Source organism: Nipponia nippon, unplaced genomic scaffold (assembly GCF_047370975.1).
Source record: "Nipponia nippon isolate SJK-2023a ecotype South Korea unplaced genomic scaffold, ASM4737097v1 scaffold_35, whole genome shotgun sequence".
Taxonomy (NCBI): domain Eukaryota; kingdom Metazoa; phylum Chordata; class Aves; order Pelecaniformes; family Threskiornithidae; genus Nipponia; species Nipponia nippon.
In genome coordinates this window covers 2,538,625-2,560,987 of record NW_028262353.1, presented here as the reverse complement: position 1 = coordinate 2,560,987, position 22,363 = coordinate 2,538,625, and the positions used below count along the sequence as shown (strand labels likewise).

At 46.2% G+C, this 22,363-nt stretch overlaps 1 protein-coding gene across 1 annotated transcript; it reads right to left on the bottom strand.

Moving 5' to 3' along the window:
• Nucleotides 1-12,891: 12,891 nt before the first annotated feature.
• On the bottom strand, nt 12,892-18,379 carry LOC104019217 (keratin, type II cytoskeletal 4). The gene is made up of 9 exons (XM_087771584.1): nt 17,921-18,379; nt 16,867-17,081; nt 16,477-16,537; nt 15,725-15,820; nt 14,959-15,123; nt 14,728-14,853; nt 14,230-14,450; nt 13,888-13,916; nt 12,892-13,370 (listed from the first exon to the last, which is right to left on the bottom strand). Exons 1-9 carry the CDS (start codon nt 18,377-18,379, stop codon nt 12,892-12,894), a joined length of 1,851 nt encoding a protein of 616 aa, XP_087627710.1.
• Between the last annotated feature and the right edge of the window lie 3,984 nt (nt 18,380-22,363).

Sequence of the window (22,363 nt, the reverse complement as noted above, 5' to 3'; positions counted from 1 at the left end):
GTTCCGTTGTAGCTGCATTGGTCTGACTATATTAGGATGCACGTCTTGCAATGAGATGTGCTTTCATTTGTGAGATTGAGGTAGCTGGAGAAAACAGAGGAGCTTTTGGGCACTGCGTCCTTCATGTCGTTCTGCCCAAGATAATCCAAGCACCAGGACCTCTTGCTAGTAAGTGAAAGGGAGAATTATTTTGGAAATTTATTTTATTTTGTGCTGAAGTGTTGGTACAAGCAGTGCGGAGGACAGATTGGTCTGAAGCCAAACCTGGAGCACTGCCTAGGAATAGGGCATTCATGGATGGGCTTAAGCATCGCTTAGCCTTTGGGTAGGTCCATACAACATGACTTCCATGAACTCTTCTAGGTGGGCATAACCATGGACAAGCTGAAAAACAGGGAGAAGCCAGGCCATCAGTGGCACAACTGGCTGTGGTCCTGCTTTCTGCGTGACTAAGCCAGGCGGGCTGGCTTGATGCAGCTGCGGTGGGGCAGAGACGTGGCATCAGAGATGGTGATCAGAGATACAGGGACGCAGCCGCTGCTCCGAGCTCTCCCATCCAGCAGAAGCACAGAGAGAGACGCCAGCTCCTTTTCATGGCAAGAAAGACACGGCCCTTCATCCTTGAGGGCAGCGATTTGCCGGTTTTTCCAGCTGTGAGAAACCTGGATCTGGTTCGGATCAGGTCCCTGCTTTCCTCCATATCTCTTCTTGGCTGCCCACTGTAGAGTGCCTTGTGCCAAGTGGGTGATACAGGCACAATCTGAGGGCTGTAGACCCTCCAAGCCCCTGGTTTTGTTGGAAAGCAGGGAAAATGCCACTTGTGGGACAACCATCCACGTTCCTCCACCAGCTGCGAGCCCTGAGATCCCTTCTTGCATACGACATGCTGCCAGGCTGTTTCCCCGCGGATCGAAAGCAACAAACCTGCGCTTCAACCTTCGGCTCCTCCTCACAGCCCTAAGAAGTGGCTTCTTCCAGGTGCCCAGCCTTGCACATCAGAGAGAGACAGTTCAGGGCAGCACTTGTGGTTTCCATCTGCTGAGCTTTCACAAAGCCGGTTCGCAGTCACATGGTGGAAGCCCTGAGCACTGGTTACATCAGCTTCAAAGGAGGAAGCGCTCTGATGTGAGCTGGTCTTCTGAAGAGAAGGATTGCAATCACTTTTATTTTATCAGCCGCACACATGCACAGGACTGGCTCAAGTCAGATGCAAATCCCTTTTTCGTAGAGACCTTCTTCATGTCTCCATGTTTTGTCCTGGTTGATTGCACGTCAGATAGTGTTTGAAGAGCAGTAGAAAGGGACTAACCTTCCTCTTTATAAGGAAGAGATGAAACTCCTGTTTTCACGCTGATGGGATTCAGCAAAGCTTTAAAGCAGTATCTTATACCCAGATTTACTGGGGAAACCCCTGAGGTCCTTGGCCCTAAATATGCCTTGAACTGTGGTGGCTTCCATGAGACTTATGCCTTTGAGATTTACATGTACCCAGGTGCATTACGATAAATTAATTCTGCTTAAGCACCTTACTAAATTGGGACCTGTTAAGCCATCCATGCAGATAGGGAGAGCCTAGGGGTTTTTCCAGTCTCCTGTGATGATTCCAGCTGTAACGACCCAGCCATCCAAGCCGCCTTTCTCCCAGAGAGAAAACCGCTTTTTAAGACCCTCTCCTGAGAAAACAGGGTTGGCAGGGCTTGGCCATGCTGGTGCTTTCCCTCCCTCCCTGCAGGCTGGGCAGTTTTTGTGGCTCCTTGTGAAAGGGACCGCGAAGTCACCATTAAAATGGCTAATGAGGCCCCTGGGACATCTGCCTTTAGTTTCATGGGTCCAGCCCTCCAAAGGTGGCTGTTCCCGGTCTCTTAACTGCAACTTGATTCTGCTCCCACATCAAAGCAGATGGTGGATTTGTGGGGAGCAGGGTAGAGATGATGGTCTGGGCTCCTTCCATCGCCACTGGGCACCTTGCTTTGCTCCCCATAACCTTGCTCCACAGCAACTGTTCGCCCTCAGCCTGGCTTGTCCCTGGCCATTACATAGCTTTTGTGCTGCTTTGGGGCAAAAAGATGGACAAGATAATTCCTGAGGTTCCTTCCAGGCTGTGCCCAGAGCATTGGTGGTCACTGTCCATATGCATCATCTGAATTTGCAGTGCATCCAAATAAGACCTTGCCAAAACCTTTACCCTCTTTCTGCAGTCTTTCTGCCGGACAACAATAAACTGTAGGTGACCAATGTCAGTCACATCACCAGTATTGGTGAGAAGACATTGGGTTATCATGGCAGTAGCTAAGCAGAAGAGAGTATAGCTCCCAAAGGCGATGTCTCATGCAAGGAACATGGAGAGCTACCTACTAGCCAGAGCTGGATGACTGCCCTGCCTGTGTCCACTGTGATGCACTGGCCACGCTTGGTGCCCTGCCAGCAAATCCAGGTGCTTCGTTCAGGGCAACTTTGTCATGTTCTGGGCAGTTCTTTCTTTATTCATGTGGTGGAAAACCTGGGCGTTGGATGCAGAGCTGCATGCATCTTTCAGACAGAGCTTCTGCGACTTCTGGATGTTTGACTGCAGTAGGCAGGGTGCCAGCAGCAGCACAAGGCAGCCTGTTTGGATTTTTAAAATCTCCCTTTTGATGGTGTTACCAGGTGACCTAAGCCAAGAAACTCTCCTTCATATTTACCATCTTATTTTGCAAGAGACAAATAGGTTTCGTACCAAACACCCTGGGTGTCCACCCCCTTCCTTTGTAACGTTCCTCTTTTGCATAGGAATTTGTAAGGCACTTTTGCGTCATCTAACCAACTTTCTGCTAACGCTCGGGGCCCGGTGGACTATTAGGGCTCTGAGTAATGGGGTGGAATTGGTATGGCAGTGTCATGACGAAAGCACAACAGCCAGGACTAAGCATTGGGAATTGCCACTGCAGAGGCAGAGCAACCGCATGCCAAGGGAAGGGCACGAGGTTCGCACTGAAAGTGTTTTTCTGGGGAAAGGTGGGCAATCCTTGTAAAAAGCAGCCATGAGAAGCACATCAGATTTTGAGGTTGGAAATACTGCTGCGCTGTTTCACGGGACAGTTGTCTCGTCTCTTCCCTGATACAGACTTTTTTTAGCCAGAAAACATGTTCCTTCATGCACAAAGCCAACCAGGGACTCCAGAGATGCCCTCCAGCAGCTGAGTGAAAAAGGAGAGTGTGGGAGGAGGGAAATTCAGCCACTGAATTTCAACTAGTTCCCATCGATAGGTCTGTAAATCTATGTCTGTGCGTGCACACGAGTATATATAATAATGACCATAGAAAGTAGCTGTTCAGTGCATGTGGTTAAGGTAATAGAGTTAATTTTGCAAACTTATAAACAGGTTTCTTTAAAAAAAAAGGTGAAGTAGAGACAATGCACAAACATTGTGTGCAGTTTATTGGCAGCAGAGAACACCGAGCTTTTATCAGCAATACAATCTCTGTGTGCCGTCTTGAATTAAAAAGCATCACTCTACAGAGAGGGACAAGGACATGTGTTCAGTAGAGAGCAAACCCTATTGCTGGCCTTGTAAAAATGACTTGGGCAAGATAACATAAAAGAATAAAAACACTTCTAGCGTGGGAGTCACCTGAATTCTGCTACCTACAAACTAGTCACCAAGTTGAAACTAGAGGCATGGCCTCCATGAATAGTTAATGAGAGAGCTTGGTGTCATCAAACAGAAGATTGTTTTCTAAAGTCACCAGCCTAGGAGAACCTGGAGACAAGGAGTCACGCTTTGCAGGGCCACGGGGGCATGATCCAAGAGCAGAGGTGATATCTGTACGCGGCTACCAGCCTCAGCAGAATAAAAGGACAAATACAAACCAGGAGAAATAACAATGCTGTGTTTATGAGCACCTATTCATTAAGCTTGCCAGATGGACACTCAGATTAAGGAGATTACAGAAGGTATAGCTTCTAGAGGACATACCTATTATCTTAATGAATGGTTGGAGTCACTTTTGTGATTCATTTTGCCACCAACATGCAAAAAACTTGCGATGTGTCACTCCAGAGGTGGTGGCTTGGTGCACAAGCTCTGTATTATGGTTGTCTCCACTGCGTTAACTAGAGATAAAGAGCAGTATTTGTCCTAGAGGAATTTGCAACCAACTTCTATTCATCACAGCCCTAATACTCAGAAACACCTGCTCCCTAAAGCCCCGGTGCTATCTGCCCTGGAGAGCAGCCAGCTGAAACATTGGGCACCACAGTCTTTATTTCCCCAGCTCAGCAAGCCTACAGGGTTGTAACCTCCATTTCCAGAGATTAACTCTCTGAATTGCTAGCAAACCACACGCTCAGGGAGATAAAGGCAAGCAACGGTAATGATTATACCTCTGGACTAGTAATCCTTCCTCCCAAAGCTAAACGCTTCTCTGCCGCAGCTATGTCCTCCAGCGTGCAAGATCACTATGCCTTCAGACATGCAAAGTCACGCTTTGATTTCACTGTGTTTCTGAGGTGGATTCCTTCACTTTTCGATCTAAATCTCCTGTTTTAGGAAACTTTTTCTTCCGTGGCCAGAGATGTGCCCATACTGAGTTTGAAATCCAGCTGGGCCACTATCACCGTCCGTTGCACCAGACTTGGGAACCTGCGCTGCGAGAAAACCCAGCGCTCAGTAACTGGAAAAGAAACCCAGAAACGGCACAGAGAAATGGAAAAGAGAAAATCTTCCTGTGAATCATACATTTTTCATAGCTGTGCCAACAGGACTCCCTGGCCACTCTCTGTTGGAGGATAAAAGGAAATACGTTATTAGGCAAATCTGCCGCTTCCAGAAGAAACTGCGCTGAGTGGGATCCTAGAAATTCATTATTTCATTTAACAGCTACTCTTAACTTTGCACCCAGGTGATCCCGAGTGAATCAGGCACCCGTCTTCCTCCTCCACTCAGTGGGGATGCACACACTGAGGAGATTAATTTGGGGAACTCCGGTGTAATTACTTGAAGCAACATCCACGCATCGGTGTGTTGCCTTGTTATTCTCTTTGTTCTTGTTATTATGTGGTTGCTTTTCTCCTTGAATATCCTATGGGGTAATCCACCTGCTGGGCTCTGCGTGTGATACCAGGGAGTGTTAAGCACCTGCCTCTCTTGTTCTCCATCCAGAAATGGATGCATGTGGAAATGCATGTGGAAATCTCAATGACCAAAAGCCAGCTTGGTGTTCAAGACATCCTAATAATTGCACACTTGGCCTTCCAGCTCCTCCTTGGCTTAACGTAGAGAGCATTTCGTGTTTTATCTCCCAGGCATTTTTGCAAATGCTGTCACCACGCTGCTCAGCATCGCAAATATCCGTCTGCAGACAGGCTACCTGTCAAAGGACGGACGGCTGGCTTTACTTTCCCTTTAATTACTGAGCATGACAGCTGTGGCTTCATTGTCCTCATTTCAATTAAGGACGGACAAACACCCAAGGCGCACTGTCCCCAAAGCGTCATACTCCCTTTGAGTGACTTCTTTCAAGTTACTCCAAGAGTATATGATAAAGAGAACCAGTTGCTTATGAGATTGCTACTGGGTTTGGCATAATTGCCAGTTGCTCTGCAGAGGTTTAGCACCTCCTTCCCACCCAAACCCTTCATCGCTGTCACAAGCAGAGTGCAGCTGGGCAAGCTCATGGTCTCAGCTCCAAAGCCAGAGGTCTCGGACGCTGAGTGTTCAGACCCTGTTTCTCAGTTACACTGAATCGTCTTTCCTTGACCCCAGAACTGAAAGAGCACCTTAAAACAGAAAAGGTTTTTATGCTTTACCCTTCCACCTGCTTGCTTTCTTCACATAATAACATCGTTAATTTAATTTCTGTTGTACAAAATAGCCCATTTCAAGCAAGCTAGCAGAGATCCTGTTTAACACACTGTCCTAGGTCAACATCTGGGCTCCTCCAGAGCTGGGGGTTGCACTTGTGCGATGGTATTCAGTAGCTGATGCATCCTTCGTTTATGGCCCAAAGCCTTGATGTCTGCTCTGAGCTCTGTTCAGTGTTGGGGTTTCTGACGGTGCCCATCTGCCATTGGTTGTCCATTTTCACAGTGATGGTGGTGTTGCAAAGCTTGTGCCTAAAGGTTGAAAAAAAGTTGCAGTCCAGAGCGATTCCCCCTCATTTGCATCACTTTTGGGGAAACACAGAACTAATTGTATAATGAGAGTCTTCATCCTGCAGCTAAAATCTGACCTGGAGTGATTCATCGTTGGAATATACCAAGCCTCCTTTAATCCTGAAAAAGGATAAATCCACCTACTGAACTGGACCATGGCCAACGAGCATTGGGTATAGACAGAGGATTCCCCATGTAGGTAACACCTGAACCCTGAAGAATATCAGTGGCTTTTTTGTTCCCGTATGCAACTGGCACATAAGCCCGATTAGTAGATTTGTCGGATAAGTAGACGGTCCAGCTCCGAAACCCAACTCTGCCTGCACTAAACTGGGCTGTGCTAAAGATGAGGGTGTTTCCAGGAAAAAAAACATAACCTGCATTTCCCTGTGGACAGAAAGGGAGGAATTGCTACCTCTTCAAACACACATCTCGGCAATTCCAGCTCCTGCCTCAACAAATCTGCCCTGCCCCATGGCTCTGTCATGGCATGGCGTGCACCGTCCAGCTCCTTGGGAGCTGATGCAGGAGCAGCTGCAAGCAGACACCGAGCAGTTCACACTCAACTAGCCAGTTGGTTTGCATGGCTGGTTTGGGTTTGGGCTCCCTTCATTTATTCTAAGCAGACTTGCAGATCGTGTTGTCTGCAGTTAGGAGTTTCCTCAAGCCACCTCAATGACACAAGCCTAGAAAAAGCGGAGAAGGAAAGTTAAATCTGCCGGTGTTTTGAGAAGAGTAGACCTCCTGAAAAGGTTTTATTGATGTAGAAGGGAAACTCTGAAATCCTGACCAAAGGCAGAAAACAGCTCTTGGGGGCAGCCAGGTCAGAATTTACCCGGATGTTTGGTTTGACCACCACACAGAAAGGTCCAAAATTCACTTTGTTCTGGTGCAGCTGAGTTGAAGCATCCAAAGACGACTGATGGTTTTCCATTAAAATCACCTTAAAAGGAAAGAAGTTTTATTAAACAGAGGTGAGAAAGAGCCAGCACGATCCTATATTGCTTGTACCCGAGGAGGTGGAGAATCCTCCACCCACAAGCTGAGCCTGGACCACAAGCCCAGAATATCTTGCTCCTACCCTGATCCATCCCTTTTCAAGTGAGATCTCTGACTAAAAGCTTCCTTCTCCCTCCCGTTAGTAATGTTGACCACATCACAAGAAACAGCTTGCTTTTGAATATAATGTGGATTGTGGAGCCGTCTGGCTGCAAGGAATGAGTGTTCACAAGAGGAACTAATTACTGGCTAATTTCTTACCTGTATTTATCCACAATCTGCTTTGTGGCAGGCTCTTTGGGTATCGTTTGTTCCCACCTGCCGTGCAAAGTGTCTATCCGCTTCCTCGGGCTGCAGATGCAGGGCTGAAAATACAGCCTGGGATTTCCCATCTGTGCAGCCACAAGACACCGCACTTGGCCGCCTACCCTGTGTGCTAGTAGTAATGATAATACAGTAATGATTCCAGTAAATGGTGTGTTCATTGAAGAACAGAAAGCAACGTATCAGGAAGACGGCTAGGCAATCTCATTTGGTCCAGGGGTCAGAAAGGGGAAATGAAACCACTGTGCTTTCTGGGTGCTGGATACGTAGCTTGAAAACTGGATATCTGAAGAAAAAAAAAAAGGGGGGGGGGGGCAAATGATCCCTGATAATGATTCCCTGAGTAATGGTAAAAAAATGCAATAAATCCACATCTGCTTTGTCAGACCACAAAAATGCAACTTCTGTCCTCCAGGAAACTCTGACTTAGTAAACTTTTTTTTTAATGCCTAGGATAAAAAGCTGAAATTAAACAAGTTGATTTTTTTTTTTTTTTAAGTGGGATATTCCAAACCATATCTTTCTGATGTGGCTGGGGACTTCCCAGTTTGGCTCTGCAAGGAAATCACTGCAGAATAAAGCAAAATTCCTTCACCTACCTTATCAGCAAGTAGGCAGATTTGCTCCTGAGATTTCTTTATCTATGTACTTCGTAGTCCCAGATGATTTAGCCCCAGAGCTGTACCATTCCTGGGAGCTTTCATCTATGCTGATGCTTTGGCTGTTTTCACTGCTTGCAGAATGAATGGGCCCAGGATCACCACCACCATAATTCAACCTGCAAGCTCCTCTGCTGCTATAAACTCCAGACCTTCTGCACTCACTGGGGTTCCTGCAATCTCTGAGACCTTTAAAGCCAAATCTATGGTACGTACTTCCACATCTTGTGCCACCCTCGCTGAATCCTGTGTGTGGTCCTCCACCAAGGTCTCCATAGGTTTGCGCAGAGACCAAAGGGGATTCTTGTTCCAGAAAACCTGTTCGGATTTCTTGCTGTTGCTACTGATTCAAAGGCTGGATGAGTCTGAGGCCTTTTTAGCTCACAAGCAGCAGAAAAGACAAAAGCAAAGATCCATTGTCCAATGCTAGACTGCCGAGGTTGCATCCTTAGCTCATTCCAGGTAGGGAGAGAAGAAAAGAGCACCTTCCCTGCAGGGAAGGGGCAGAGCAGGAAGGGAAAGAGCCCGTCTAGTGGCAGACTTTGAAAATATCCCTTATGTTGGGCATGGTTGGATGAGACAAACGTCTTTGAGCCTGCATGGTTTTGTTTGGCTAGTGGTAATTGGTAGCTGCTTTTGACATGAAAAAACATTATAGTAGCTATCACACACACACACAGAGAATAATGAGCAAGTAAAAAAGCTTAAATGGCAATCTTGGCTCGGAGAACACTTCCTTGTTTAATGTGTTCCACTTGGGTTAATTACCAGTTCAAATATTTACTGCAAAGTGTGTTCTTTGAGTTGATTGCTGTGGTTGTGCCATCTCTTCTGCCTCATACTGCAGAGACACGCTGTGGAGATGACTTTCGTGGAGATGACTTTCTCTCTGTTCCTGTAAGAGTCCCACCTCTTCCTCCTCTTCCCGCATTCTTGTCTTGGTGTATTTAGTGCCGAGAGATGCTTTAGGAGAAGGTGAGTCACCCTTTCTAGTCTATAAATTGAGTAGGTCAGTGTGATAAGGCTGTCTTTTTGGAAGATGAATTTGTGGCAGAAGCATTCCACCCTGGACAGGATGGTTGAACTGGAAAATGCTGGATATAAAGGGTGGTGACATATTTACAGGAGGTTGCCTGACGCAGGAGTACAATCACCCCTGTCTTCATACTGCTCTTTTTGCAACACACCCAAGATATGCTTGGGTTTCGGAGGGGGCACCCTCCGAGTTGCCCATCTGTCCCCATGGGTGATGGGGGAGACCTGGACCATGCACCTAGTCTCCATGGCTTTGCTTCTTCCCACTTTCTTCTTCATCTTCTTGACCACGGTAGGCTTTGGCTTGGAGTGCTTGTATTGGTCAGCCAAAACATCAAAACTAAAACATTTCATAGAATAAAATTTCTGGAATGGTATTTTTAAATTATTAATATTTTTTTACTAAAAGAACTGAATGAAACATTTCTCAATTATCAAAAGGTTTTCTCTGGTTATTTTTAACTGACAGAAAATCCAGTTCCCCAGCTTAAAACAACTGTTTGTTTAAGATAATTGCTATTAGAAAGAAGAGCAAAAAAATAGTCAACAATACTCAAGATTTAAAAAAAAAAATCTAGGAAGGAAAAATAGCAATTACTTATCAGGAAATGTTCCTGAACTTGTAATACAAGCTTTAATGAATAGTTTGAAAACCATTTGAGATGAACCTTTTCCTTTTGCTACTGTGACAAAACCTTAAGAGCTAGCCCATTCAGCTGTAGCCATAGAGACAAATAAATGCAGCCTTCATTTTCCTCTTTGGTTTGCTAAAATTATAGCTAAGAATATTTGGGTGTTGGCTCAAACATGAGGAGGGAAGGAGCTGCCCTTGTTTTGGAAGAGGTAGTATCATCTTCCTTTCTTCTCTCTATTATTCAGTCCACTAGAAGATAATTATTCTCCCACTGAAATTAGGCAGTCGCCTACTGCTTCCTTGGTTGGGATGGGAGAAGTCACCCTTGCTAATGTTAGGAAGCTATTTTAGACTCCTGTCTGCAGTTCATCCCTGAAGCAAGAGAATGAGGCACTGCAACCGACAGCCCAGGCTTGTGTCTTCTCTTATCTGGGGACACCTTGGTGTCCCGACTCTAATGATCAAGAAGGGAAAGCTCTGGAAAACCTAGGGCTTGCTGGGCTTTCACCCCTTCGAGGCTGGGAACGTCATGCAAAGCCAGTTCCTGTTTTGCCGGGCCATGGAGGGAGAGCAAGCGATGGCGAGACCAACTGGTCGAGTCAACCAGCAGCAGCTGGTGAGGACTAAGCCCAGGTCCCAAAGCTGTGGCTTTCTCCACCTCCTCTTTCTCAAGCAACTGTCTTTTTTAACAACAGCAAAAACCTAATGAAAAGTGGCCTCTGAAACAAAGCCAAGCCGCGTCGTTCTGGCTATGGATTGCAAAGGGATGGCCATGCTTCCTCATAGCCACAAGGAAGACCCAAACTTGGAGCTACAGTGGTTCCTGGACAGTCATCCTGTGCACACCGCCTGGCTGTGGCCCAGAGTGACGTCTTGAAACCGTACAGGGAATTAGTGACGTTCAGGCAATTAACTGGAGCTGCCTAATGGCTCAGCAGGGACTCTAGGCATCGGGCTTGCCTTCTTTCCAAATTACATTTGCAAGTGGTGAATGCATTAAGCTCAGATGCAAAATTACCCACCTAGATGGGCTCCATCTCATCTAATTGTAGCCACTTAAAAGTTAGATGATAAACTGCTGAACTGGGTTTCCTCGTTTGAGAGAGGGGCTCAAGTGGAGGACTGTCTACCTCACCTCGCTGGAGTCTGACACGCAGATGGTCAAAGTTAGATGAGGCAGTTTCTACTCTTAGCATAGAAATTACATCTCATGCCCTTCCCCAAAGGTGCTTATCTTCTTCCTTTTGTCAGTCTTTAATATTCACTTTTCTTAGGTTGCAATTAGAGTTTTGCCCTCTGAGAGCGGGGAGATTAGTGGTGCCATGTGACCTGTAATTCTTCATGTGCTGGAGACAGGGAGAAATTCGCTCTGATAACAGCGTCTGCAAATCCAGCGGATGACAGGCAGGGTGTATTTGTCTGAGTGCATGCAGGCGTCTCGCATGGTGATGTCTCCATTTGCGCTAATATCCCTGCCCCAGGCTGCCTGCAAAGCCGGGAGAGGTCTAATTGATGCAGTGAGTAGAGTCTAGAGCTTGATGCATTTGGTGCTAAATTAGACGCCTGTGTTTGGTCAGATGAATCAACCCATGGAAATGTTGGTTTCTTGCCGTGAAATGAGCTCCCAGCAAGCAGCTCACATGTTGAGCTCTACGTGGGAAGCTTCAAAACTAAGGCAAAGTCAATCCCACCTCGTTATGACCACGAGATCTCATAACTTATCCCTTTGCCTTTTAAGTCATGCAGGGTAAATGTCACACTTTGTCAGCCCTAATGCCACTGAAGCAAAGGTTTTTATGTCTGAAATACATATGACTCCGGCAGAACACAGCCCTGATCACAAGCCCGTTGAGCCCAGAAGGTGAGCATTAGCATCTGTCTTCATTCAACTGCTGTGACATGGAAGGGCCACACAAATAGGTTGTTCTGAGGTTGCAGTGACAAATGAAGCTACAGGCTGGCAAACTTGTCGTAGAGGACATCTTACAGTGCTTAAAACTATTTTGGGGTTTCTGGCAATCTTTGACATCAGTTGTTACTTGCGCTATAAAATATCTTATAGGTGGTGCGATATAAGGAGGTAAATCAAACAGAATAAACCCCATTGGACTCTCCTGGCATCTGAGTCCCACCATGCTCCAAACTGCCTAAAGAGAATCAAAAGATCTCTTTGGTCCTTTCTTCCCCCCATAGACTGTGAGAGAGCCCTTCTTCACCCATTTTGTAATTTCTTTAAATACCGTCTGTGGAAAAATTCGGAGACAAACCATGTACTTTCAATGCAGTTTATTGAAGGCGCAGTGAAAAGCTGGGAAGTTTGAGCGGTCAATGAAAGAAGCTCTGGTTATGTGAGTACAAGATGTCAACTCAGAAGATTTATGCACCAATAACTTCCCTTGGCGTTTTGGGGGGGGGGGGGGGGGGGGATGGGGAGGGGAGCTCTTCTAAAAATCAGCACACTTTGAACTAGCCATCCCTAACATGCAGAAGCAAATGAAAGTACTACGTATTCATCTGTAAGCAAATTCCACAAAAAGCCTATGGCTGCAGTGTAACTAGCAGGTGTTTTGAAGGCTGAAATTGCCTTGTTTAAAATTTAAGCTCAAATTTGCAGCTCAGGGTTTCTTCTTTGACAAAAAAAAAGGGGGGGGGGGGGAGCGTGCTCTTTGCAGTACCTCCTGGGAAAGTTAAATCATCACTCTCTTTTCTGAAATGCTTTGGGAAGAGCTGGAAGAAAAAGAGGTGTCTTGTAAAGAAGAACATTGTTGATGAATCTGCTCGTTATGGGAAAAGCCAGAGAGAGAAGGCAGTGCAACAAGCAAACCCTTAAAGCTGTGATAATCTAGACAGTATAAACTCAGAGAAATAATACTGTGTTGAGCACCTACTGGAGAAGCTTGCTAGATGTGTCTTTAGGGTTGGGGACTCTGAAAACATAACTTGGTGGGGTATATAACCGATGCTAATAAATGTGGGAATGGGCTTGGTGACCAATGTTGCTACTAGTGGGCAGAGAAACTATCCTGCATCATCTCAATTGGAGGAACGGCGCGTCTGAGCGTTGCCCTCCGACACTGCTGGCTGTGCCACCTCCCCAGCTGATGGCCCTATGGAACAACGCACGGGTCTCTGACAACCCCGTAGTTCCCCACCATGCCGTTGTTGCACGCCACAACTTCAGGGCTGTTTGCAACGACGACGGGAGAGCCCCCCAGCTGCCTGATGACGCAGCCTTGGTTCCCGAAGCTGACCACCCCACCAGCTTGGCAAGCCCCCATCCTAGCATTCAAGCCCCCGTTTCCCGTGCTGATGACGGTGCGGGCTGGGTACCCCCCACTCCGGGAGCTGAATCCTCCATTTTTGCAGCTGACCCCTCCGGCTTGGCAATACACCTCTGGGACACACTGCTTGGCCACTGAGCTAATGACTCTCTTGGGGTGGATCCCAGCACTCCGGGAGCTGAATGCTCCAGTCTGGGAGCTGTGTCGTCCGGACCGTCTCCCCAGGGAGCTGTAGCCACACACAGCCCCGTTTGCAGCCAGCATCGCGCAGTCATCGGGGATATTGTAGCCACTGCTGACCACAGCTGCAAGACAGCCCACAGAATTAATTATTTATAGAGGAAAACTGGAAGAGTCCCACAAGGCAAGTTGTTTCATGAGTGACAGAACCAACCAAACCTGATTTCCTCTAGATTTGTCCAACGTATCTGAGCCCCTGCTCCTTCCAACTCCTCCCCCATGTCCCAACACATCCCCTCACAGATCCTCCCAGTTCCCACATTGCTCATCTGGCTGGTGGCGTATTCTTTCCCAGGTTCAATGCACATCGGTGCATCGCTTGGCAGGTTCACCAGGACAACTCACTGTTGCCTCCAAGAGCAGAAAAGGGTCACGAATTTGACTTAACCCCCTCCATCCAAAAGCTGATTTTTTTAAAATTCAGAGGTATTTGAGATTTCTGGGACTAAACCTTCAACATCAGCCTGGGCTGAAATGGAAAAGGGAGGCAGAGGAAGATGGGGCAGACAAATAATGCTACTCCATAAACCACCTTTCCTAAAATGAGAAACCCTCATGGCTGAAAATCTTCAGGTTACTTACACACGCTCACTGGGTTCCCCACACATATCCTGTTAGGGGAGAGAAGAGAAATGCATGTTATCCTATTAACCAGTTGCATGCACATCTAGAAACCTGACGTTACTCATAACTTCCAGCCATATATCCAGCCCACTTACTCCCTTGTTGTAACACGTCTGACTATCCCTAGGACAGGAACTGTTTTTGCTGGCATAAGGGTGGCCTGTATGGCCTCCAGCCGTCTCTCCAGCCCCACTTTCCATGAGCCTGGAAGGATCCTGGAGCTGCAAAATTCACTTCGGAGCTGGAATCATTCTGGCCTCTGATATACAGGAGAAAAGGGACAAGGTCTCTGTCACCCACCTGTTCTCTTCGCCCTCCAGGAGAGTCTTATATGTTGCAATCTCAATATCCAGGGCCAGTTTGACATTCAGCAGCTCCTGGTAGTCCCGCAGCATGCAAGCCAGCTCATCCTTGGCCTTCTGGAGGGCATTCTGCAGCTCAACGTGCTTCTCCCGGGCATCTTTCAGGGCACAATCCCCACGCTGCTCAACATCACAAATGGAGGTTTGCAGGCAGGAGACCTGTCAGAGGGAGGATAACAGTGCAAGTGTCTTCAAGGCTTTGTTTCCTAATTCCTGGGCATTCTGGTTTTGGATTAATCTGCTCTTCCAATTGCAAACAGATTAAAAAAACACCAGTGTCCCTTCTCTCTATCCACTTTTCAACTATACACTTTCCAACTACAGCCTAGAGCAGGTCTTAAGTCTACTAAAGGCCAATGCGTCATCTTCCCCCATATCTGAGCTGTACTCCAAGACATTGCCCTTTCTGGAAACATCTCCTCTGGGCCTCTCCTACCTGCTTCTTCACATTCTCCAGTTCACACTGCAGCTTCTGTATCATCCGGGTTAGCTCCGAAATCTCGCATTTGTTGCTTTGCAGATCATCGCAATACTTGCCTCTCTTATCCTGAAGCTCCTGAAACTGGAACCAAGAAACAACACAATCATCTTTTTTTGACCTGCAGCCTGTTAGCCAGGTTGTTTTTGACCTGCAGCCAGGCAGACACCCAGCTTGCTTCCTACTCACCCTGGTTTGGTAGAAAGCATCGACTTCTTCTTTGCTCTTCTGAGCTATTTCTTGGTACCAGCATTCAACATTCTTGATGATGCTTTCCATGTCCAGGTCTCGGTTGTTGTCCATTTTCACGATGACCGAAGTGTCGCATAGCTGGCGATCTACCTGAGCCCGTTCCTACAAGTTGGGGAACAGCTTAGTCAGCTGTTAGCAATTCACAGACTTTGTAGTGAAGGAAGGGTTGGGACAAAGAGCCACACTGCTCAGCTGGTGGATATAACAAGTCAAGAAATGTCCCTCAGGTTGGCTCAGCAGAAAATCCTCCTTGCTGGATGAGTTGCCACATGTCAGCTGCTGACCTACATGCTGACCTGCAGCAATTCTGCCCACATCAAGGGCAAGGAATTTGAGTGACTTAACCCTTGGTATCCTGTCATCTTCAGCTGCTTCACTGATGTTAATGACAGGATGAAGCTGGGAGTTTCTTTAGCTCTAATCAGACACCTGCAATCCGGAGGAACTAGACCGATGCATCTCTTTTCTCAGGGGCAGAGTTAGGACACAGCCCATTCATACCTGGAGCTGCATTAAGAAAGGGGGAACCACCCTATTTCCAGCATAATCATGTTAATATTATATCAACCTTGTACTTCCATGCTTTCAAGTATTCAGGGCTTGGGATGAGACATGTCCAAGAGGTTTCAAGCTGTAGAAATTTGGAGCGCCTGAAGGATGATACAGCACCACCAAACTCCTGGGACGGACCAGAGAAACTCACCTCCTCAAACACGCATTTCAACAGCTCCAACTGCCTTCTTAACAGATCCACCTTCACCTCCAGCTCTTCCTTATTCAAAAAGATACAGTCTGCATCCTGAAAGAGAGGAGACACGTTCCAGCCCAATCTCGCTGAAAACATTGGAGAAATACACACAGAAGACACAGGCAGTGCCAATAAAACAGGAACATGTTTCAACAAGATTTCAAGAGCAGAAAGGTGTGAGAGGGTGAGTCAAGATGCCCTGGTGTCTCCTAAAGGAAAACAAAACCATTCCAATGTGACTTACAGGGATTAGTTTATTTATTAGGACCTAGCTGCAAGCTCAGAATTGACTAATGAGTATTTAAACACAATTTTTTAATATTGTCCAAATGATTTCTGCTTTTCTGATGTCCAAGTATAAAGGATGTGAAGAGACGGACAGAAAATAACCAGTGTCTTAGACACCAGCTATTCCAGTGTGACCTCTCCCACTCTGTCCCCCTTCTACAAATGCACCTTCCCATTACACTTCAAGAATGTGCTTGGGGTAACAAAAGTATTGCTGTAGTGCTGATGATATAAGCTTTGAGGATACATTATTTTACTTTCGACTTGCATTTGCCTCTTTTTCTGACCCTGTGCCTCTTCACTCCTGCTCATTATAACACTTTTGCCAGGTATTTGCTAATAACGCACTATTTCAGCCAAGCTTTACACCAAATAAACCTATCATAGGTATAATGATTCATGTATTTTGAGCTTCTCACCTTTTTGAGTGCCACAAACTCATTCTCCACGGTTGTACGCCTGTTGATTTCCTCTTCATATCTGTTGGAAAAGGAGAAGAAAAGGGCTGAGCCAAGCAGTACTATCAGACACGCAGACATTAACCATCAGGTATAAATAACAACCTTTGCTTGCTCACAGACTGCCATCAGGCACTGTAAGATCAGTGTCTGGAGACCGAACATTAGACCATCCCAAGATCAGAAGCTTCTTCATGAACAACACCATTAACAATGCAAAGAGCTTGCAAGTGAGACAGAAGAATGTGACATCCCCAAAGGGGATGTGCCACATGTCTGGGAGATGTTGCCTGGGATGAACCAGAGGAGAAGTGAAATGCCAATGGCTAGAGGAGACCTGAAGGTCCTTACTTGCACTTGAACTCCTCCACCAGCTGGCTTGTGGCACACTCTTCGCTGCCCAGTTTTTGCTTTTCGCATAGCAAGCAGTCCAGGCGCTTCCGCAGGTCACAGATGTAATTCTCGAAGTACAGTTCAAGGTTTTTCCCTTTCTTGGGTAGGACGTATTGCTGCAGGAGGCCCCACTTGGTCTCCAGCACTTTGTTCTGCTGCTCCAGGAATCGGACCTGCAGGCCAAAAAATAGCAATTCTTCAAATAAAGGGATGACGGCAATGCCTCGACACCTGGTTTAACTGTCTGCTCTCATTGTGAAACTGCAAGTGGAAGAATAGGATTTTCGGGAAGTGAGAGGTGATGTGCCATGATGAAGATGAAATTATCTGCCCTTATTTAGAAATCTAAAAGTCACGTCTAAATTGTTTAGAAATCTAAAAGTCACCTGTGTAAATCTGCCTTTCTCACCAATGAATAGAAATAAAGCTCCTCTGGATGATGCCTCTGATGAATTTTAGGATGAGATTGAGTCCCCGGAGGGTGGAACCTGTTTGTCTCTGTTTTTTCTACAAAGGGAGCCTAAGGTGACAGCTCAGACTTAGATATCTAATGCTTAGGTGCCTGAATCAAGATTAACCTCCTTTACCTTCAGGAATGTTTTTGGAACAGTCGATATATTTAAAGACAAAGGGGGGGAAAGGGTCTAATGCAGGACAGAAGGATGAGCCCGTCAGGGCTGTAACTTCCAGCTGAGCTAAAACAAGGCTGCAATCAGAAATCCAGCCTTGAACTGAGACCGTCCAGAGCGGAGACACCTGCAAGAAAGTCCAGTGCTACCGTGGCCGTGACGCAAACACCATCAAATCCTAGGACTGGTACGTGGCTGAAATGAGTCCTTCCCTAATGCTGAAGATCTCACCCTGGACCAGCATGGCTCTGCGGGAATCTGGACCTTTGCATGGACCCGGCTCAGTGATTCATGGCATGAGCTGGGCTGGGGCTTTAGAGGAGACTGGTTGTGGTTTATTTTTCTCAAAAAGAAGTGCAAGTACAGAGCAGATTTGCACTCACCTTGTCGATGAAGCAGGCAAATTGGGTGTTGAGGGTCTTGATCTGTTCCTTCTCCTGACAGCGTATTTCATGTTCCAGCGGGTCGATCCCAACGCAGAGGGGCTTCAGAAGCCGTTCATCAATGCAGATACCTTGGATGCCATCAGCCTTGCGATCGGGGTAACCTCTCACAATACTATATCCCCTGGGGCCACAAAGACCAACCCTTCCTCCAACATTACCGAAGCCTACACCGCCAAAGCCGAACTCTCCAAAACATCCAGTACCACAGACCCCGTTCACATAGGAGATTCTCCTGTTTCCACCCAGGTTGCAGACGCTCCTGCTGCTATAGGCACCAGCTCCGCATCGGACAGGTTGGCAGGCAGAGGCAGCGTAGCTTCGACCACAAATCTCTGAAGCTGAACTGAAGCCTCTTCGTCCCAGGACAGATCTCACTGTAGGTGCCTGTCTGCTCATCGTGGCTTATTTGAAGGTGGAATGTGAAAGTTTAGGGGAAGCTCTTCTGCAGGAGAGGAACAGAGATCCCGCTGAAGTGACACAGTGATGCTACCCCTTATATACATTTGGGAAGCTGGCCTTGATAGGATCAGGATATTAATTTAAAGTGCTTAAGGGTTTGGTTTGCCTGGCAGCAATAAATGCTGCTCAAAATGCAAAACAGCCCAGCAAATACTAACTACTGAGGAAATAAAAAGGAATCTAAAAGTGCTCTGTTTGCAAGTTGGCTTAGAATATATTACGGTTTGAAGTGTTCCCCTAACTTACACTAATTATAGTTTAGCAAACATTTTTGAAGAAACTCTTTGTGATTTGTTTGCAGTGTGTCGCTTGGGGTTTTGTGTCTCATAGGTTTTTGTGTGTGATGGCATGTTTTGCAGACTTGCACTTTGTGGGGGTAATTTCACAATCTCTCCTTTTTTCTCTCACCAGGCTTGGTTTGGGTGCGGAAAAGTAACCAAAACAAAAAAGAAAGTCAACCATGGAAAAACACTGTGGAAGTTGTGTTGTGACAGATGGCTCATTTCTGTGCCTGAAACACCAGCAAATTCACTGAGTTATGGGTCTGGATTCATATGCAAGGACTCAAAATGCCCCCCAAAACCGTTCCCATGCAACATCTCACACGGACCTCTTACCACATGAACCACCACCAAACCAGAGCAGGCTGCATCTAGGAACTGAGGCATATTTGGCATATTTCAGTTTTCTTACTAGGTTTATGTTCTGTGCAGGCAGTGACATTTTCACTTGAGTAATGCTGCGAATTCTTAACCTGAAGTCCATTTGACACAGTTGAATCTTTGGCCCTCGCTGTACTGGAGCTCCTACCAAGCTGGATGTCAGAGACCTTTTTGACTCATCTTCTGGTAGTCTCTACAGGGAACAAAACAGGAACAGTAGCACATTTCAGCCTGGTGAGATCCACTGCATTCAAGAAGCAGCCGCTAAAATTTGGGGCGAGTTTGTCAGACACATCCTTGACATTCAATGCAGATATACCTCCAAGAGAGAGATGACAGCCCCTGGGTCCGTGCTTAGGGGAACTGGGGTGATTCACTCTCTGCAGGCGCTGGTCTTTCTCCATCAACAGAGGAAGTCTTAATGAGTAGATTAGACTGGACACCAGAGATGGCTTTGACTCACATTGGCAAGATGAATCTCTCTCGCTCTGTCCTCATCACCAGCCCAAGGAGGTGAGACAGTGAACCTAGCTGCCAACCATCTCAGGGCCTTCTCCAAACTGACGTTTGGAAAGTCAGAACAACAGGGCTCTTTCAGCTCTTTGAGAGTAAAATGTTTGGGAGAAAAAGAGACATTATAGTGCAAATAACTAAATGCCCTCAGCCCTTCCTAACTGAAGGGGAGCGACGCTTGGAGAAGTCTGCCTGTTATACATACAACATGAGGGTATCTGGAGACACCTCGTAGCTGTGTTCCCTCATCCTCATTAACCCCCTCCGAAAACATTTTCCAAGAGTTAGGATCATGTGGTGCAAATCATAAAAACAATGTTAAGCCTCCTTAAGACATTAAACCTTCTAATATCAAGTTCTTAAAAAGAACACATGCACACCGAAACCATAGGACGTGACTGCAGCACCGAGGTTCACAAGGCTATTAATTGAACGTGTAATTGCAACTTATGTGAGTTTGAGGGGCTGGTGGTATAAATTAGTTGCCTAAGCTGATACTTTTGCCCTATACAAATGGGATAATTCAACATATTTACAGCATGACTTTCAGATTACACCTTTGTTTATAGTGTTTTAGGCTCACAGTTTATACCGGGTTGCCAGCACAATTGGCAATATCAGTTAAAACAAATATTAGAGACTTCAAGCTAAAGCTTGTAGCTTCCCAGATCCTTTAAGTTCTAAACAAAGATTGATCAGAAGCAAAATGCGTATTTGAATCCAAAGACGAGTACAAAAGCCAGTTGTTACGAGCTCTATATAGGAAAACTGCATCTTGGACCAGAAGTCAGACTGAAGGCTGCTGTGCCACTGCTCCCTTTCTGCACCCCATTATACGCGGCGGCTGTGTGGGAGACACCTGGAACATATCATAGACTGCAATTAAACATCTGTGAACCGACTGTGCTGCAGCAGCCCCAGTTCCAAAACGCCTCACCAGAGCCACTGGCTTCCTGAGAGGTAAGAGATTTTGGGCATAAATTGCCCGGTATTGGGTAAAATTTCTGTGTTAGCCAAATCCCTGTTGTTGCTCCTGAATCCCAGGGAGAAGGCAGCTATGCAGAAGGCTCACTTAATGTCTTCTAGGTCTTTCCAAGGAACAACGAGAGTTTTGCCTGTTGGTGCCTAAGATCTCGGGAATCAACAATTTGTTATTGTGAGTATGGACATGGGAAATGGGAGAGTACTCCGAAGCAAAAATTACATCTTTTTGACTCAAAAAAAAGGAGGGGAAGGACTGAGGAAGCAAAAAAGGAAAATATTTTGGTGAGGGGTTGAATGAGTCATTTTGACAACTTGCAATCTCTCCCTTTGTCAGCATTCTTCTCCCTGAATGTGCTGCTGAAAATGGAATTCATTACAAGAACATGTGAAGTTCACTAATTTGTTTGTTGCCTCTGGAGATGAATCTGAACTAGCTCTTAAAGTATGTTTTATGCGATAATCTCAAAGAGCCATGCTCCATCTCTGTAATTATCCATAGCCATAGAAAACTCATTGCATTCAGATAGGACAATGGCAATAACCTACCTGTGCTAACAGCATTTGATAGATGTAAGATTGGGTCATAACATGTATTTTTATACACACAGTTTCATGGACTGCATAGACTCTTGTCCATGTCATTCACGAGCTGTTAAAGAATTGATTTGATTAGTGCGGCCTCATTCCCTTGTATCCTAAAGCCAAAGTTGTCCAAGGGAATTCAATTTGGTCATGTATTTTTTCCTCTCATTAGCCTACATCTGCTCTATGTTAGAAGTCAAGGCTGGGATTTTCAAAGGATGTTCCTCATAAAATTCATCAAACACTGCGCCTGGGTGCACCTTCCTCCCTACTTCAGCCATCAAACTAGCCATGTATTCTAATTTCATCTTTGAGACTCCATCTATGGTTAATAGAAAGAGATAGGCATCTCCAGACGGTGAGTCATCGCATCCTAAAATAGGCAGCTAAGTCAGGTGGGAGGAATCCACCTCTGGAGGTACTTACCTCTCTTCTTACTGACTACCAGAGGCAGTCTAGACAACCAGACAACTAGACCAGGCGCCCCACTTCTGGACGGTTAAAGTTAGGTGAAATTAGTCCCACCCTTTGGGCGCCAAATTTCTTTAGCACCTTTGAAGTCTTAATGAGAGTACACACAACATCACATGCTCTCTAGATTTGCTCAGTTCCTGATGCATGCATATATCATATCTCCGTGCGGTGATTAGCGCCTGTAAAGCTGAGCCTTGCAACAAAGCAAAGGATTGTTTTGATGTTTTTCATGTTGATGTCTTCCTCCCACAGAATTGCACAATGGAAATGAATGTGGGCTGTATGGGAATCCAGGCCCCTGAATGGGATGGCATCACACTGCCTGTTAAAGCAGAAAGATTAGGAAAGGGAAAAAAAATACTGCAGTTGTTATTAGGTTACAGCAACTTCCCTATAAACCTACAGGAGCTCTTATCCCTTCCAGTTGAAGCTGTTTTCTTGGGCAGAAGAGAGTCTCTGAGCCATACAGAAGGAATCGCCCATGGAAGCTGGGTCAGGTCCTCCTGGGAAGCATATTCAGCCGGCAGGAGACAAACTCTTCCTTTTGTTAGGCTAAAGCCCCAGTGCCCAAGCCCACATTTGATTTGATTTGGGCAGCTTTGCGATGTACTGCTGACCGGCTGAGGAAACGCCTGGCTGACTCATGGAGCGCTGATGTTCAGAGAGGCTGGTCACAGGTTTAAAGTAAAGCACTTGCTAAATTAAC

Coding starts and splice junctions, on each gene's coding strand:
- LOC104019217 (XM_087771584.1), bottom strand. CDS start 18,379: ATGAGCAGACAGGCACCTACAGTGAGATCTGTCCTGGGACGAAGAGGC. Junction 17,082..17,920: donor TTGCCTGCTTCATCGACAAG/GTGAGTGCAAAT, acceptor TTTGGCCTGCAG/GTCCGATTCCTGGAGCAGCA. Junction 14,451..14,727: donor TGGAGAATGTGAAGAAGCAG/GTAGGAGAGGCC, acceptor TCCCTCTGACAG/GTCTCCTGCCTGCAAACCTC.